This window comes from Phalacrocorax aristotelis, chromosome 5, assembly GCF_949628215.1.
Source record: "Phalacrocorax aristotelis chromosome 5, bGulAri2.1, whole genome shotgun sequence".
Classification (NCBI taxonomy): Eukaryota; Metazoa; Chordata; class Aves; order Suliformes; family Phalacrocoracidae; genus Phalacrocorax; species Phalacrocorax aristotelis.
Window position 1 is genome coordinate 69,269,248 of NC_134280.1, and position 15,809 is coordinate 69,285,056.

Sequence of the window (15,809 nt, forward strand, 5' to 3'; positions counted from 1 at the left end):
TGCACTCTTTCCCACCAACCCCACCACTCCTCCCATTCCAAACCCACTGCATCCCACACCTCCCATGCCAACCCCACCACATCTCACCTCCCTGCGCAGCTCGCCCGCTTTCTGCCCCGCCCTGGGCAGGCCCACCATGTCCTGCACTCCTTCCCACCAACCCCACCAAATATCCCACACCTCCCATGCAAAACCTACCACAACCCATACCTCCCACACCAACCCCACCACATCCCACACCTCCCACGCTTCCCACACCAACTCTACTACCTCCCACATCCCTGTGCAGCCCCACCGCTTCCCACCCCACCCCCGGCTGCCCCACCATGTCCTGCCTCCTTCCCACCAACCCCACCATGCTTCCCACACCTCCCATGCCAACCCCACCAGCTCCCACACCAATCCCACCACATCCCACACCTCCCACATCAACCCCACCACATCCCACCCACCCTTGCAGCCCCACCGCTTCCCACCCCCGGCCAGCCCCATGCCTGAGGCTCCGATGCCTCCCTATGGGCTGCTCCCCCTATAAGGTTTTCTGGGGGGTGTTTCTCGGTGCCCCGGCCCCCCGCAACCCCCACCCCCCTCCGCGAGCGGCCGGAGAGGAACGAGAGGTGGCGGATGGAGCCAGCATCGTTTATTGGGGCGGGAGGAGGGGGCCGGGGCCGGGAGGGCAGCGCAGCCCCGCGGCAGGAGCAGAGGCTTTGCCGGGGTTTCCCGCAGGCGATGCCCGAACCGGGGCGGGGGGAGCGGGGCCGGCTGGGACCGTTTGCCGGAGCCCCCGCACCGAGCCCCGCAGAGCCCCTTCCCCTGGGGCAGGAGGGGCAGGAGGGGCAGGAGGGGCAGGAGGGGCGGGCGGGCCCCGGGGAGGGGGTTTCTGGAGGTCTCCCATCTCCTCTTCCCTCGCTGGAGGGCAGCAAAGCCCAGCGCTCCGAGCTCGGAGCCGGGGAGAGGCCGCCCGGGCGGGCGCCCTGCGGGAGAGAGCGGGACGGGGTGCGGGCGGGGCTGGGCTGGGCTGCGCTGGACTGGGATGGGATGGGATGGGGATGAGACGGGGATGGGGATAGGGATGGAACAGGGATGGGATGGGGATGGGATGAGACAGGGGTGGGGATGGGGCAGGGATGGGGATGGGATGAGGATGAGACGGGGTGGGGATGGGACAGGGATGGGGATGGGATGAGGATGAGACGGGGTGGGGATGGGACAGGGATGGGGATGGGATGAGGATGAGACGGGGTGGGGATGGGACAGGGATGGGGATGGGATGAGGATGAGACAGGGGTGGGGATGGGATTCATCCCAGAACACAGCCACAGGTCATCCTGCAGGCCCAGCTAGGGGCAAGGGTGGGCAGCTGAGCATGAAGCCAGGGTGGGCAGCACGGCCAGTGTGACCAAAGTGGCCTCTTAGCTGGAGATCGTGGTGACCCCCGTCTCTTCAAAGACCCTCCTGAAGGCGACCTGGAGGGGCACCAAGGAGCAGTGCCTCCGGCAGCTCCCAACCAAAAAGTAGATGAAGGGGTTGATGCTGCTGTTGATGCAGGCGAGCAGGAAAAATATCTGGGATGGCATGATGGTGTTGTAGTTGACCTGCTTCAGGAAATGCCAGATGCTGAGGGGAACCCCAAACATGAGAAAGAAGAGGACGGTGAGGAAGATAACGATGTAGAGCCTCAATGGTTGACGTTGCTGGGAGCCACACAGGACCTTAATGAAAAGGATCACGTTGGAAATGACCATGGGTGGTGCAAAGATAAGGAAGTTGAGGACGTACATGGAGATGAGAGCCTTCTGGCAGTGCTCGTGCTCATGCAACAGGCACAGAGTAGTCACTGTAGCAATGACAGTGATGGAGAGGGCCCAGAGCAGGGCACACACCATGACCGACAAGTGCTGGGGGCGGCGGCAGCGGTACCAGAGCGGACAGAGGACGGACACACACCTCTCGATGCTGATGGCCGTCAGGAGGTATAGGCCCATGTTGTAGGAGAAGAGTGAGGAGAGGAGAAGCAACCTCTGGTACTTCAGGACATCAGTGGAGCAGAAGACATTCTCCACGATGTAGAGGAGGGCCAAGGCAGCTAAGAAGAGGAGGAAGGTGAAGTCAGCGACGGCCAGGTTAAGGATGTAGACGGTGATGGGATTCCTGCGGATGCGGAAGCCGAGGAGCCAGAGGACGGCGCCGTTCCCCAGCAGCCCACAGAGGCAGATGATCAGCGTGACACTGTCTACGGCCACGTCGGTGACATCTATCCTGCATGGGTCGTCTCCGTAGGGGGTTGGCGTGGGTGTTGTAGGAGGTGGGGACACGTGGTTCAGCTCCATGGCTGGAGGTGGGTTGTGGTCCCCAGATGCAGTTCGAGCAGACGGGGAGTTAGTGGGACCCCAAAGGATGTGTCAGGGAGAGGGGTCCTGGTGATGCGGCACAGCAGGGATGGGGACAGGGGGGCGATTGGAGGGCTGGGGGTGCAGCTGCCTCCCCAGTGATGGGCTTGGGGGGTGCGTGCAGAGGAGAGGTTGGAGGGGCTCCAGGCACACCGAGGAAGGATGTCCGTGGGAGCGGTGAGAGGGGCTGCAGGGAGCTCAGGGGAGACGCGAGCAGCTCCCTGGACGGGGGTCCGGTCCCGATCTCCTACCTTTCCAGGCAGTGGCCTGGGGCTGACGTGCCCACACGTCCAAGTTGGGCACACTCCCTCCCTCCGGCTCTCCTTGCCACGATTTTCTCAAATATGGACAACTGGAGTCTCTGTGTCCTCAGAAGACCCAAGCAGCCCGTTCATCCTCCAAATAAAGCTGCTTTTTGGGGCGTTTCTGCAAGATCACGGGTCAGGTGATAAGAGCACTGGGCAGTTTCAAAGACACAGGCTGCACCACTCAGCCTCTTTTCCTGTCAAATTTCCGTAGGTCTTGCGGGAAAGGAAATGTTTTGTCCACGAGAATACCCCAGAGGATGAATACTGCAGCAGCTACATCTTGCTATGAAAGAATCTTGGTGCTTTTAGGATTCAACCTGATATCTCATTAGACTGGTAATTACCACCTTCCTAATTGTTTTATTTTGCTTCATTCTCCCACCCCCACCCTGCCCAGTTGCTGGCATCCTTCTGAGATTGTTCATTACTGCTCCAGCCTCCTGGCATGTGAATCGTCGCTGTCTCTCCTCCATCTTTGTCGTGCATCAGGCCTGGGTGGGAATTTGGTGTTTGTGTTCGAGCCTTCGTTTCAGACTTGCCCCGGCTGGTCTGGGGGCTGCAGTGCCCTCCCAGTCAGGTTGGTACCCACTGAGGGAGCTGGAGGGGCTGGTGGCAGGAGAGCAGGGGATGAGCAAAGCCATAGGGCTGGGGAAAACAGCAGGGAACGGCACACATCATCCCCCCCTGACCCACCCCGTGCGCCCAAAGTGCCCCTTCACCCCCACCAGAGCCCCAGGCTGGCAGAGGAGGGCACCGACCGGAGGAGAGAGGGTCTTGGGGACCTCCAAGCTGGGATGTGGGGGACATGGTCTCTCCTTCCTCCCCAGAGCAGTACTGGCTGCCTTCCTCATCCCATCCAGCCACTGGGCTCCCATGTGCTGGTGGGGGGACACAGCCGGATGGCAGGCAAAGCACACCCCCAGCGCCGGGTGCCCTCTGCTCCTCCAGCAAGGGCAGAAAGCTGCTTCTTTGGCTCGTTAAACTGGCTAATTGCTACCTAGGACTGCTAAAACCCCTGCCTGGCTCACCTGGGCAGCTGGTGCACCCACAGCAGGGCTGGGGAAGCTGGTGGGAGGGGGTACCCCGTCACAGGGCTCCCTGAGCCCCAGCCACCACCTAGAGGCACCCCATGTCCCAGATCCCTATGTCTGAGCATCCTCTCAGCTCCCACCTCCGAGAGCGGAGTCATGGGGGTCCCCATCCCAGGGAAGGTTGGCAAGGATCGCTGTGGGCAATACGGGGTGGTCATTGCGGGGTCCACGCACGGCACCATCTGGGCCCCCCAGGAACAGCACTGAGTTGGCGTGTCCCCGAGCAACACCAGGCATTGCAGCCCATCACCAGGAAAAGATCGTGGGCCGGAGGCTGCCCATGCCAGCCGGGTCCGGCTGGGCCAGGTGCCAGGGCTAGGACTTCCCGGCAGGGCATGGCTCGGCACGGCACAGCAGGGCTGGGCACGGCACATCACCTGGTGTGACGGAAGGGGTGGCACTGGCGGGGGGGCCAGAGCTGTGAGTCACCCCTATACCTCCCTCCGCCCTGGACTTTGTCTCCCGTGGCAATAAAACCCGGGTTCCAGGGGGGGCTGGGGTGTTGGGGAGGGCCCCCACTCACAGCAGGCACTCAGCAGTCGGGGGGCACACACGTGTGTTTGCACACACAAGCACGGGAGCGTGCAGGTGTGTGCAGGAGGGAGCTGGGTGCGTGCAAGAGGGAGCTGTGCAACCGTGCGTGTGTGCATGTGTGCGAGAGAAGCTGCATGGATGTGTGCAAGGAGCCGGGCGTGCGAGCAGGTGCGTGTGTGCAAAGGAGCTGCACGTCTGGGATGGAGGCGTCTGCGTGTGTGTGTGTGCAACAGGCAGCTGTGCATGCATGCGGGCAGGTGTGAGGGGAGCGTTGCACACGCAGGCGGGGAGGCAGAGGCGAGCGGCGCGTGCCACGCGTGCAACAGGGTCCCGGGCACGCGCAGGGAGCGACCCCCACGCGTGTGCAAGGCGCTGTGTGCGTGTAGGGACACCCATACGTGCGTGGGCAGGAGGGACCCTGCCCACCTGCCAGCGGTGTGTCAGCCCCGGCCGCCACCACCGGCATGACCCCAGCCCTGCACGGTGCCACGGGCGGGCCCGGCGGGCGGGTGGTGGCCGCACCCTGGGTCGGGCGGGTGCCTCCTGCCACCCTGTCCCCATCCTCATCCTCGCCGAGGCCGGGCAGGCTCCGTGGCCCCACCGGCCGCCCCCATGCAGCAGGAGCAGGGGGTGCGGAGCCCCGGCACCCCCGAGGCCGAGGTCAAGGCTGTCGTCGTGGGGGACGGGGCCTGCGGGAAGACGTCTCTGCTGGTGGCCTTTGCCAGGGGGGACTTCCCCAAGGTACCAACCTCCCTGTCCCCTGGGACCTCAGCCCCGGTGGGACCCGGTGGCGTGGGTGGGGTCCCCACACAGACCTGCTGCGGCCGGGGGAGGCTCCCGGGGAGCGGCGGCGCAAGTGATGGGCGTCGGATGCGGGACGGGACGGGCACGGTGGCGGCAGCGGGGCTGTTTGCAGCAGGACGTGGGGCTGGGGGGGCTGGGGCTGGGGGTGGCCCAGCCTGGGGCTGACAGGGGTACGGCGTGGCCCCCCTTGGAGGGCGAACAGGCACCTCTGCCTCACCGGGGGGTCACGGGATGGGGAGCGGGGTCTGTCCCGCAGCAAGAGCACATACGGGACCCGGGGACTGTGGGGAGGGGGGGCAGCGCAGAGACACCCCAGCATCTCTCTCCCGGGCCCCCCAGGTCCCACCAGGGCTTCCCACCTGCCTGAGGCTCAGTGCCGCTTGGGGCTGGGAGGGACAAGGACCGTCCCCACCCCAACCACCCTGCAGGAGGCACAACCACCTCCTGCCCCCCCATTTCCCTCTCCCGTCCCTGGGTACCTCCTTTGCACCCATCCCAGCGGGGGTCCCAAGGGCCAGAGGGACGTGTCTCACGCCCTCCCCCCCCCGCCCTTTTCCCCTGCCAGGTCTACGTCCCCACCGTGTTTGAGAAGTACACGGCCTCCCTCCAGGTTGGCGACAAGCCCGTGAAGATCCACCTCTGGGACACAGCAGGTGGGGCAGGAGGGGACGGGGCAGGCAATCTTGTGTCATCCTCCCCCAACCCGTGGGTTTCGGGGTGTCCCACACGCATGTGTCATGCCTTGGAGGGGTGTCCCCACACACTGACCGTGGGAGATGGGGGAGGGGGGGGTGAACCCGTAGCTGGTGCCTAAGGATGTCACTCTCAGCAGTGCTGCCTTTCTGTCCCCAGAGCCCCACATTGCCCCCAGGCTGGAGGGGCAGACGTCCCCCCAGGCTGGGGGGGGACCCAGCCCAGTAGGGAACTGGTGCATAACGGTCTGCTTCTCCACCCGGCAGGACAGGAAGACTATGACAGGCTTCGCCCGCTGTCCTACTCAGATGCCAACGTTGTCCTCATCTGCTTCGACGTCACCAACCCCAACAGCTACGACAACATCCTAATAAAGGTAATGCAGCGCCCAGGGGGGCTGCCCCTGCCCCACGCGTCCTCCCTGGGGGATGGAAGCTGCTGCCCGTCCCGTGTCCCCATCCCCCAGGTGACACGTGTGTGTCGTGTCCCCCCCTCCCGGGCAGTGGTACCCGGAGGTGAACCACTTCTGCAAGGGCGTCCCGGTGCTGCTGGTGGGCTGCAAAACCGACCTGCGGCAGGACATGGCGGTGCTGCACAAGCTGCGGGAGGGACACATGGAACCCATCTCCCACCAGCAGGCAAGTGCCACCCCGCCACCGATGGGCCAGGGATGCCCCCCAGTATGGGGCGGTTGGGGTGCCGGGGCCCATGGCGGGGGGGGATCTGACCCCACGGGTCCCCGCAGGGGGAGGCCATGGCCCGGCAGATCCACGCCGTGTCCTACTTGGAGTGCTCGGCCAGGTACCAGGAGAACATCGGGGACATCTTCGTGGAGGCCTGCGGTGCCGCCCTCAGCGCCGCTCGCCAAAGCCGGCGCAGGAGGGGACCCAGGAGGGGCTGCGTGCTCTGCTGAGCCCCCCACCCCCGCCGTAGCTCCTGGGACCTGCCACTGGCCCCACAACGCCGGCTCGGGACGGCGCCTCGGCTCCCCACCGCCACCACCAGACCTCCGCCGCCACGCTCCGGTCGCCCCCCCCGCCCCCCGCAAGCCGGCCCTGTGGGGCTGGTGCTACCGTGGGGTGCCAGCGGGACGGCACCCCACGCCCGGCACGAAGAAACCGGTGCCGCCAAGGAACCCAGGGTCCGAGCGTCCTCCGCCGGCCTGCCCGCACCGAGCCCCACGGGCTGGGGGGCTCCGGCGGTGGAGAACTGATTTTGGGGGGCAGCAGAGGGGGTTCCCCTTCCCGCTGGCAGGCCAGCGACGGAGGGGGGACGCGGGGTGATTTCGGTGTGGTGCTGCCATTAAAGTTCAACCCTTGTCAGTGCAGCGCGGTCCCTGCGGGCGAGGGCACCGGGCGGCCTCTGGGCACCGGCCCCCTCCCACCTTCCAGCTGCAGCACACGTATGCACGCGTGTAGGGGTGTGTGTGCGTGTGCTGCATGGTATAACGCACGTATGTGCATGCTACAGGTATATAGGTGTGCCCGTGTGCTGCACGCATATAGGTTTGTGTGCGCGTGCTGCATGTATATAGGTGTGTATGTGTGCGTGCTGCATGTGTATACACGTATACGTGCCTGTGCTACATGTACATAGGTGTGCCTGTGCTTGTGCGGCATGTATGTACACGTGTGTGTGTGCGTTTCATGTATGTGGCTGTGCCGTCACGTGTGCTGCATGTATATGTGTATGCACATGCTGCACGCATGCACGCGCGTATCTGCATGTGCTGCACGTATGTACACATGTACGTGCGCCACACTTATGTACATGTTTATGTGCGCGTGCTGCACGCACGCAGGTGTGCCTGTGCGCGCGTACGGGCCGTGCACACGCACCCCTGCCCACGCGTCCGCACTCACGCACACGCCCGTGCATGTTTACGTACGCAGGTGTCGGCGCGGGCGTGCCCACGCGTGTACAGCCGCGCGCCCACCCGTGCGCACGCACGGAGGCGCGCTCCCCTGCACGTGCCCCACGCCTGCAGGGGTCCGCGCGCGCCCGCCCGGCCGCACGCCCGCCCGGGCGCGAGCGCGGGGCCGAATCCCGCGCGGACGCTGCCGCCGTCACGCGTGTGCGGGCGGCGCGCGCCGCCCCACCCGCCGCGGCCCGTGAAGGGGGCTCCCCCTCCCCGCGAGCATGCGTGGGTGGGCGGGGCCAAGCGGGGAGGGAGGGCGGGGCTAGCCCGGGGGCGGGGCCCACCCCCAGGCCGCGCGTGCACGCTCGCTCCCGCGCCAGCGGGGCGGGGCCGCTGAGGTGCGTGCGCGCTCCCGCGCGGTGCCCCGGCGCCGAGGCAGGCCGGGCGGAGGGGGGGGGGGGGGGGGCGGGGGGAGCGAGGCGCACGCGCACGGCGGGCGGCGGGGGAGGCGGCGGGGGGGGTCAGGGGAGGTTGCGGGCGGCGCAGGCGCAGTGCGGCGGCCGAGTCAGTGTGTATGTGAGACTCTGACGGGTTCAAAATGGCGGCGGCGGCTCCTGTGTGAGGAGGGGAACCGCGTCCCGGCCGGGGGGCGGCGGGTCGGCGGCGGCGGGGCACGGCGCAGCACTGCCCGGCGGGGGGGGGTGGCGGGCGGCGAGGCCGGCGGCGGCCCGGCACCCGGCGGCGGGGGGGGGTGGGGGGTGGGGGTGCGGCGGCGGCGGCGGCGGAGGGGGGACGCGGCGCCGGGCGGACGCGGCGCCGGGCCGGGGGAGCGGGGCCCGCGGGAGCGGGCAGCGGCCCGGGGCCGCCGGCGGGACTGTCAGCACCCGCTGGGGGCGGCGGGGGCGGCGCGGGGAGGGGGGGGGGAGCGGCGGCGGGGCCGGGGGGGACGCGGAGCGGCGGGCCCGGTCCGGGCCCGGGGCGCGATCGTTGCCTGACCCGGGGGTTCCTCCTCCGTCTCTTCTGTTTCTCCCCGTCTCGGCGCTAGAAGAGGACAAAGGCGCAGGAGGGACCTGGTGAGCCACTCGCTGGGGGCGGCGGGGCGAGGGAGGGGGTGTCCCGGCTCCGGCCCGCAGCCCCCGGCCGACCCCTAAGTTTCCCCGAGTCCTCAGAGCGGCGGCGGGGCCGGTGCCCCGGGCCGGGCGGGGGCGGGCGGGTCTCCCGGTTCCTCACGGCCCCCGGGAGGCCGGGCCGGGAAGTTGGTGGGCAGGGGTCGGCGGGGCGGGAGGGTACCGGCTGACAGCTCCCCTGGGACTGCCGTCCTCGGCGCTGTCCCGGGGCTTCACCCACCGCCGCTTTGTTCTGCCGGACCGCCCGGCCGTGCCGGAGCTGCCTCCCTCCCCGGGGACCCGGGACGGGGGGCGGGGGGGTGAGGGAGGCGGCGGGCCCGGCCCGGGACGGGCCTCCACGGCGGGGCCGGGATGGGGCCGGGGGCTGGGCGAGCCGCGCCGGGCTGGGGGTTTGCACGGCGCTGTGGCAGCGGGTGTTGCGAGCGGGCTGGCTTGGCTGGTGTGTTGTCCGGTTGTTTTATCAACAGAGTTTAGAGAGTGTAGTGAAACTACCCGGGGCTGACTTAGCCGAGGTGGGAAGCCCGGTCCCGAGCGGTTAACGGGGAGCGGGGAGGTGCTGGCGGGACTTGAAATGCTCCGCTGTCAAACTGTGCTCAGAGGGTCAGGGAAGAGCAGGATGAAACAAGTTCTCTCCACGCTATGGTAGCGGTTCTGTAACACTACACGGGGTGGCGGATTCCTTCCCCCGAAGGTCTGGCATAGGCACAGTCATGGGGCTTAAGAGCTGCAATATACCTAGGCTTTGGTTTCGTTCGGTTCCTTTAAAAAAAAAAAAGTTCAGGTGCCATCTGACGCCTTGGGAGGTTTTCCCATGTTATTATGTGGTGTCACGAGGTGGCGGATTTTGAGATCTGAGCATGTAGGTCTTCTGAAGACAGGAGTTAGTCCCCTACCTGCAGCTGTGCTGAAGCGCTGTCCATAGGGGAGATCCCGTATGCCGTCCCTGTTCGTGGGAGATATCCTGTACCTGTGTAGCTTCTCCCAAGCGCCGTGGTACAGGGTATCCAGAGGACGGCAATCGTGGTGTTTGGAGGAGTTGGTTCTCTAATGTGTAATCTTGTGCTCTGGGGAAACTAGCCTGCTCCTGACTGTCGTCGAGCCTTTGACAGCAGGTCTCCTGTTCTGTATCCCAGCGTAGGCCAGCTGAGCTGCCGCTTGTGCTGGTGGTAGTACGGAGCAGAGGCCTTCTCCTGATCTGAGACCTGCAGCTCATGTCATGTTACAGAACAGCTGGTAAAGTCATTTGCCCTAGGTCATGCCTAAAGTTAGAATGGGAGCATTAAAAGTTGAGGTGGGCTCGTCCGCTGTGTTTGCTTAGTCCTGCACAGGGGTATGGAATCGGCCTCAAAATGAGCAAAGAAGTGAGGGATGTAGGCGTCTCATGTCTGTGTGCCCTGCTTCACTATTTCCTTCTGACTTCAAAGGAGGAAGAGGAGGAAGACAGCAGTCCTGGAGTGTCCTTCTCACTCTCCTCAGAAGAGTCGGAAATGGAGCCTGAGGAAGAAAGGATCCGTTACAGCCAAAGACTGGTCAGTATTGGCCCTTAACGATCATGTTCTGTTCTTGGTTCCATTGCAACCGAAGAAAGAAAAGGCTTTTCCTGGCAACAGGTTTAGGCATCCTATAAAAGTGTTGTGGTGGATCACTGCAGCCTGCCCAGAGGTATTATCTCAGCTGGCGGTGGGTTAGATGGCTTCATGGGTCCCATTTGTGTCACAGAGTTTGCCCTAATGATGGGTGCTTGGATACTGAACTCTTGTCTGGGAGAGGGGAGGGTTGGGGGCTGCGTCTGGGTAAAATACTTTGCGGAGCTGCTGGATGGAAATACGAAATGAGTGTTGATGTAGCTTGTGGCACAGCAGGTTTTCTCTATGTGATTATAAAAGCCGAGAAAATACTGTGAAAACACAGTGTATTACCATTGCGTCGGCCTGGACTTGATTTGAGCGTGCTGCAAAATCTGAGAAAACCAGCTTCAGCTTCAAGCTCAAATTTACTTGTGCCTGTGCACATGTCTTCTCCTGGTGTTTTCTTTCGGAGGGAGCTGTTCCAAAAGTCGGGTCCTAGTTAGGCCCCATCAGGAGCTCTGGTTTGTCTGATGTTTGTGCTGCTGTTCAGTGGGCTGCGCGAAGCCGCTGCACTGAGAGTTGGGCCATAACTGTGAGCGGTTTGGGAGCAGCTGCTCTGAGAGTCGGAGATGATACTCCCAGGGAAGGAGGGAAGCTGCTGTGTCTCCTGCAGGTCTGCTTCACGTTGTGTTGTGGCAGTTGTAAAACCCCTGGGAAGGGCGAGCATCAGCGCTGTGATAGCTGAAGCTGTGATGGAGTTCCTGTCTGAGTCACAGCAGTGAAGGTACCCTCGCCTTCAAGGTGCTGTCTGGAAAGGTAAATCCTTATCCTTTAATACTCTGAAATCATTTGGTGTGAGGCAGCATGGTACTCGGCATTAAGCTTTGCCCTCAAGAGCGAGCAGTTCTTGCTGCTGGGTGCCTGGCCGTAGAAGGGGTGCTGGGGGGTTGCAGCCAACATGTGCCTTGTAGGCGGCCTAGGCAAGGAAACCCTCTTGTGAGGGTGGAAACGGTTACTCCAGCACTGGTCCCTGTGGAGCGGAGGATACTGCATAGGCCATGGTTTGTCCAAACACCTGGTTTACTGAAGGTGTGCTCCTTTTCTGGTGCGGCTTGGTGGCTATTGTGTGTTTACTCTTTGCAGAGAGGATTCTTGTACTAGATGATTTGGTGACGTGCATCTAGACTTTTATAGTCAGGCGCCTTAGCCTGCTTTGGGAACCTGAAGTGACTCTGACTTGAAGTGGTTTTTAATCTTCTCTTTTGAGAAGGTGCTTGGGGTAAAAAAAAACAAAAAACAAACACCCAAACTGTAACACATCTGTGGGCCCTTCAAGCTGGCTTGTTTTCCCCAAGTGCTTTGGTGGATGCTTTAATTTGGCAATGCTGCCAAAAGCAGCAATCTCACCTCCTCCCTTGTCCTGACGTACTTGTTCCCACAACTGTGCGGCACACAGCTCGGGGTGCTGGTTTGACTGGGAAGTGACCATTTCTGTGGCCAGCAGTCAGGCTGGCAGGATAGTGTCTCTTGGAGGCAATGCCAACTTCAGGTTTTGGTTAAACTATGGTCGTAGCTACGCTTTGACTGGCTGAAGTAACCCAAAATGGTTGGACAAAGAGAGGGCAGATTAAGGGGACTGGTGGCCAGGAATTTACCAGTTTAAAAATGCTTATAATCTCACAAATAAAAATCATGAGGAAGGGTTGCTGTCCTAGTGTAGGTGGCCTGTACTCCCAACAGAATGTGCTAAGCTGGATAAATGGCTGCACACTGATGAGCTGCGTGCTTAAGGGGCTTGGGAGGGCACATGGGCAGCAAGCAGGGGATGAGGCTCACCTAGGCTGCTGTGGCCCCGTGCATGTTGTCTCTGCTGGCCTGTAGCCGAGAGGAGGAGGAGGCGTGACCCCTGTGTGGTAGGTAATGCTTGGTTCATGCCTCCTGCTTGGCTTTTCCTGGGAACTTCCAGCTTGTTACACACTCTTGCTGTGTCAGTGATGCTCCCTTCTTGAAGGACCTTTGAGAGATTTTTTTTTTTTTTTGAGACGCATGCTTTGAAATGTGGGGAGCTGTTCTCTTCACTAGTGTTTCTGGCCCTTGCAGAACAAGGTATCGTGGGTGAATTATCCAGGAAAACAAAAGTGCTGCATATTACTTATTTGAATATCATACTCCTACATATGCCTTGGTCTTGGGAGTTGGTTTTAATATGTGCACATTAAAAGTTCTAGGTGGGAAAATGGGTAGTTGGTAGTACAGTATGTTTCTGCTGCTGTAAGCTCTGTTTCTTCTGTGTGACTGGGTATCAGTGTGGGTGATAGCAAAAGAGTAAATATATTTTTAAAAAAACCCAAATACGATAGTATTCTTATGAGCCAAACAACCTTGGCCAGAATAGTTCATAGTGATGAAAGAGTTGAATTAATTGCATGGGCGAGTAGCGTGGTTTGAAGGTACCGCTGATACGAACAACCAGGTACCAGTGGCCTAAGATGGCGAAAGAAGCTTGGTATCTGGTGTGTCCAGGTAATCACCCCAACAGCATCTTTTGACCTTTGGTTTCCATCAGGGTGTGGAAGAAGTCTTGAGTGTTTTCTGTGACTTTTAGTGAGCAATATTGTTACCTTCTTCTGATTCCACAAAAATCAGATCTATGTATATTTTATGAACGGGTTTGTCAGTCTTGGTGAAAGATGGGGGTTTTCAGGAGAAATTCACCTCTGCTTCAGGCACAGTCACACTCCTACAAGGATTCTCTGCCATGTCACCCATCCCTGTGTAGTATAATGACACTTACGTTAGGTGGGTCACACTGCTCTAACTGTCTTGTTTCCTAGTTCAGGCTCTACGTCCACGACTCCCAAGATTATAAAGGCCTGGGTGAGGTGGTCTGGACTCAGGGGTATCGTTGGGAGGATCTGAAACAATTAAACTGTGGAAGATGATGTGCCCTGGTGAGCTCTGGGAGGCTGACGCAGGTAGGGGAAGGCAGCCTGTGGACGATGCTGTGTGAGCGGGGAGAGCGTGCACAGCAGCGGGTTCAGGGATATCTGTGCTCCTCACCCAGAGATCCAGCTGGGCCTCCCTGCACTGGCAGTAGCAGAGGACAGGACTTGTCAGGCGCTGCGGAGTGGTTTTCTACTAAGCCTGCATATATGTGTCTGCTCCTCATCTCTATAATGAGGCAGTACTTTGGGGATTTGTTTTGAGGTGCCGGCTTTATAAGCTGTAGATGCATGTTTTGCAGGCCCTTAATCGAGGAGCTGAAATGCTCTATTGTATCCTGCGGCCTAAGTGACAGAGTCCGGCCCTGGCACTAACAATGTGATGGTCCCACTCTGAGACTCAGGAGTCTTCCCGCTGACTGTCGCTGGGTGGTCTCACCCAGCCTGTGTCACACCGAGCTGTTCAGCTCCCAACAAAGAGGCCAAGGGCATGCTGGCGCCTGGAGCTGGAGCCTGGACTTCGTGAAGGCAGGGACAGCAACACGAGCAGCTCCGGCTGTGGACTAACAGCTCTGGAGAAAAAGAAGTTCAGCCGGTCTGGTGCTGTGGTGCTCAGGTACTCTGCCTGGTTCAGGCTGTCCGGACAGTTTCCTCACAGAGTGCATTGCCGTGCACCACCTTGGCACTCACCAGGTTCTCCGTGAGGTGGTCTGAGACTGAGGAGAAACTGTTGCACATATGTAACTTCATTTTTTGGTGAGGCTAAATCTGTGTTAGGTCATCGAGCATGAGGAGGGGCAGCAGGAAAGGAATCTCCTGGTGGTGCTTGGGAGCTGTTCAGTCAACTGACCAGTACATCTCTGGAAACAGCTGCCAGAGGGGCTGTGTGACCCAACGCTTTTTAAAGAAACGCTTGCCGTGCTCGAGGCGAGACGTGCCTGCCTCGCTGCCGCAGCAATGATTGTGTGCGTGGTGCTCCGCTGAGGAGGGGTTTCTCTCTTACTCCAGCCTTCACCACCCACAAAGCCACTTCACCCATCCACATCTGTGTGAATCTGTGGAGCTGCCGAAGGGTTCTTCAGTGGGAAGCAGGGCTGGTGTCTGCCCGCCCTTCTGCAGCAGAGTCACTGAGTGTTCCTGGGTGCTAGAAGTGTGAGGAAATCTCTCGCCTTTTGTCTGCTCCAGGGCTAATTCTGCCAGGCCTTTACTGTGAGCTAAGACTAGCAAGGCTCCATGAATTATGAGTTGGGATTAGCGCATCACTGAAGCGGTGCTGTACCCTTTCAGTGACAGTATTTGGGGTGAGGAGCAAAGGGCAGCAGCGTTGGATCACTTCAGGACGGCTTTGGAGGAGCACAGCGGGAGGGTGCCATTACCCCAGTGACAAATCCTACCCGGCGTGGTCTCTCTGCTGCTGTCAAGTCAGCAGTCTATATCTCAGGGTGTGGTTCCCAGTTAGGATTGCTGGTGTGGCAGAGCTGGTTTAAGAAGTTCTTGCCCTCCCTCTGTTAGTGTCTCAGAAGCTGATGCCCCTGAGCTGAATGCTGCTTCGGGGTCTTGTGGATCATGCCCTAGATGAAAGCTGGCAGGGGAGGGCATCTAATCCAAATTGTTGTCTGCGCTGGGCTAGCGAGCTGGCTGCCCCGCCAGCAAATCTGTCAAGACCGGAGAGGTGTCAGTCTGAGATGAGGAGACAGGGTGGGGTAGGAACCTCTTAAACTGGCTCTGCTGCTGGAGAGAGCCTGCGGTTGAGCTGCACCCTCCCTCGGGGCTGCGGGGGCTCTCCGGGGCTCAGGCGCGGCTCCTGCTGAAGGTGTTGCGGTGCCTGGGCCCTGAGTGACCGTCCCTGGCTGGGTACAGTGGCACCCTTGGTTTGGCTGTTGGAGATTATTGTGATGCCTATGGAGGGAAATGGGCCTGTGGAGGAGGCGGGAGACCCAGCTGCCGATAAGTGCTCTGGGTGCTCAAGCATATGGGAGATGAGGGGGGAGCCAAGTTGTGAAATGCTGTCTCTCCCATCGCTTGGGGCAGTCTGTGTCCTGCCTTAGCACTGCCCTGCCCTCTGGTCAGATCCTTACATGAAATTTGAGAGGAGGTCTCTGCCTGTCCCTACCAGCCAAAAACTGAGGCCTCTCCTGTAAACAGCAGTTAGTAAACCTGTCCTTACATGTTGGTGTCCACGCTACCCCCCAGGCAAGAGTTCATGTGAGCTTTTACAGTATGTGGAGTCATCAGCTGAGGGGTGAAGCTTGGGTAGTGTGGAGGAAAGGGTTTCTCTTGCCGCTGTGTGGAGTGGCACCAGCACGCTCTGGTGTGCCGTGCTGCCTGTGCCTGAGGGATGGCAAGGCTGGCTCTGACGGGTGCCCAGAGTCACAGTGGCTCTAATCTTTGGGTTTCCAAGTTGTTCGTATCCGTGGTACCAAACCCCTTCTACAGGATGGGTCATGTCAAATGCAGGATGCAACCCCATAGGGCCAGGAAGGCCCACGCGTGT

The 15,809-nt window shown here is 61.1% G+C and overlaps 3 protein-coding genes across 3 annotated transcripts in view; 2 read left to right on the top strand and 1 right to left on the bottom strand.

The window, feature by feature from the left end:
* Positions 1–635: 635 nt before the first annotated feature.
* Positions 636–2,427, bottom strand: GPR152 (G protein-coupled receptor 152). Its single transcript, XM_075095051.1, has one exon. The coding sequence runs from the start codon at positions 2,328–2,330 to the stop codon at positions 1,413–1,415; it is 918 nt and encodes a 305-aa protein (XP_074951152.1). The 5' UTR covers positions 2,331–2,427; the 3' UTR covers positions 636–1,412.
* Positions 2,428–4,406: 1,979 nt separating this feature from the next.
* Positions 4,407–7,785, top strand: RHOD (ras homolog family member D). Its single transcript, XM_075095052.1, has 5 exons — positions 4,407–5,064; positions 5,693–5,780; positions 6,087–6,196; positions 6,324–6,458; positions 6,566–7,785. Exons 1-5 carry the CDS (start codon positions 4,936–4,938, stop codon positions 6,731–6,733), a joined length of 630 nt encoding a protein of 209 aa, XP_074951153.1. The 5' UTR covers positions 4,407–4,935; the 3' UTR covers positions 6,734–7,785.
* Positions 7,786–8,192: 407 nt separating this feature from the next.
* Positions 8,193–15,809, top strand: part of KDM2A (lysine demethylase 2A) — a 50,124-nt gene continuing 42,507 nt past the window's right edge. Inside the window, exons 1-3 of the mRNA XM_075095050.1 lie at positions 8,193–8,296; positions 8,724–8,751; positions 10,230–10,334. Coding sequence (XP_074951151.1) covers positions 8,277–8,296; positions 8,724–8,751; positions 10,230–10,334 — 153 coding nt within the window. The 5' untranslated portion in view covers positions 8,193–8,276. The remainder of the gene's footprint in view (positions 8,297–8,723; positions 8,752–10,229; positions 10,335–15,809) is intronic.

Coding starts and splice junctions, on each gene's coding strand:
- GPR152 (XM_075095051.1), bottom strand. CDS start 2,330: ATGGAGCTGAACCACGTGTCCCCACCTCCTACAACACCCACGCCAACC.
- RHOD (XM_075095052.1), top strand. CDS start 4,936: ATGCAGCAGGAGCAGGGGGTGCGGAGCCCCGGCACCCCCGAGGCCGAG. Junction 5,781..6,086: donor CCACCTCTGGGACACAGCAG/GTGGGGCAGGAG, acceptor TCCACCCGGCAG/GACAGGAAGACTATGACAGG. Junction 6,459..6,565: donor AACCCATCTCCCACCAGCAG/GCAAGTGCCACC, acceptor GGGTCCCCGCAG/GGGGAGGCCATGGCCCGGCA.